The sequence below is a fragment of the Arachis ipaensis genome, chromosome B04 (genome assembly GCF_000816755.2).
Source record: "Arachis ipaensis cultivar K30076 chromosome B04, Araip1.1, whole genome shotgun sequence".
In the NCBI taxonomy this organism is placed as follows: Eukaryota; Viridiplantae; Streptophyta; class Magnoliopsida; order Fabales; family Fabaceae; genus Arachis; species Arachis ipaensis.
The window spans coordinates 20,982,598-20,983,670 of NC_029788.2; the positions used below are offsets into that span (position 1 = coordinate 20,982,598).

Here is a 1,073-nt window from a genome sequence, read left to right on the forward strand (position 1 = left end):
AACATTACCTTTGTCAATAACTGCACCAAAAGACTCTGATTCAAAAGCACTCATGTCTCTCACATCCATTTTCATATCTGCGCAAATTATTAAGAATAATTCACCTGATTATTTATCCAAAATAAAAACCATAACCATAATATATCAAATATCAAAGCAATCAATCATAGCGAGAGAAGGATAATACATTTCAAGTGTGGACGATCCTTGTATTTGTTCTGCATAGCTTCAATCACCACAGAAGATATATCAACGTTAACAACATCACTGTAACCATCATCAACCATGCCTTCACTGAAAGCTGCAAACCAACAACACCTCCAAACAATAATAAAAATGACATTTTGATTGAATCGAAACAAATGAGAGGTATGAGATCTAAAGAAGAACATGCCTGAGTTGCCGCAACCAACAACGAGGGTGGAGTGGTGGCGAGGGACATAGAGGTTGATGATTGGGGCCAAAGTTAGGTATTTTTGGTACCAATCGAAGGGTCCAGGTTCGTTGGAGTAGCGGTTGTCCCAATACCAGGGTTCACCATAGGCTTGTGTGCTTGTCGTCATTAATTTAATTAATTCAAAATAAAAACACTCTCTTACTTTTGATTGATTCCAGAGAAAGAGGAGGAGGAGGAGGAAGAAGAAGAAGAAGAAGAAGAAGAGTGTGTGTTAGTTATGCAGAGATGATTAACGATGATGGAATTGGAAGGAATCGGTTTTTGGTCGAAATGGAAGAAGGGGACAATTGAATAGTGAATAGATGATGAAAGAGGAAAGAAGCATCTCAATAACATGACGTGTCCTGAGACAAAAGAGGACAATGCTATTGCTACCATTAATACATTGTGCATGATTGCAAAGCATTGGATCGGGGTTGGGGACCTAATTCATTCAAATATATTGCTAATTAATTGTTTTGGCCTAAAGTGGGTTCAAAAATTTGTATTTGGGTAGAACATTTAAATTATTGTAGGAAAAATTGAGTAATTAATTTATAAGAAACTTTTAGTTTACAATTTATATTTTATTAGGTAAATGGGGTTTTATTGTTATTTTAAAAAGATACGAAAATTT

The 1,073-nt window shown here is 35.4% G+C and overlaps 1 protein-coding gene across 1 annotated transcript in view; it reads right to left on the reverse strand.

Moving 5' to 3' along the window:
• The window catches only part of LOC107639111 (methyltransferase-like protein 13), a gene marked incomplete in the record, with an annotated part of 2,464 nt that extends 1,557 nt beyond the window's left edge, over nucleotides 1-907 (reverse strand). The window contains 3 exon segments of the mRNA XM_016342531.2: nucleotides 9-77; nucleotides 188-301; nucleotides 395-907. Coding sequence (XP_016198017.1) covers nucleotides 9-77; nucleotides 188-301; nucleotides 395-563 — 352 coding nt within the window.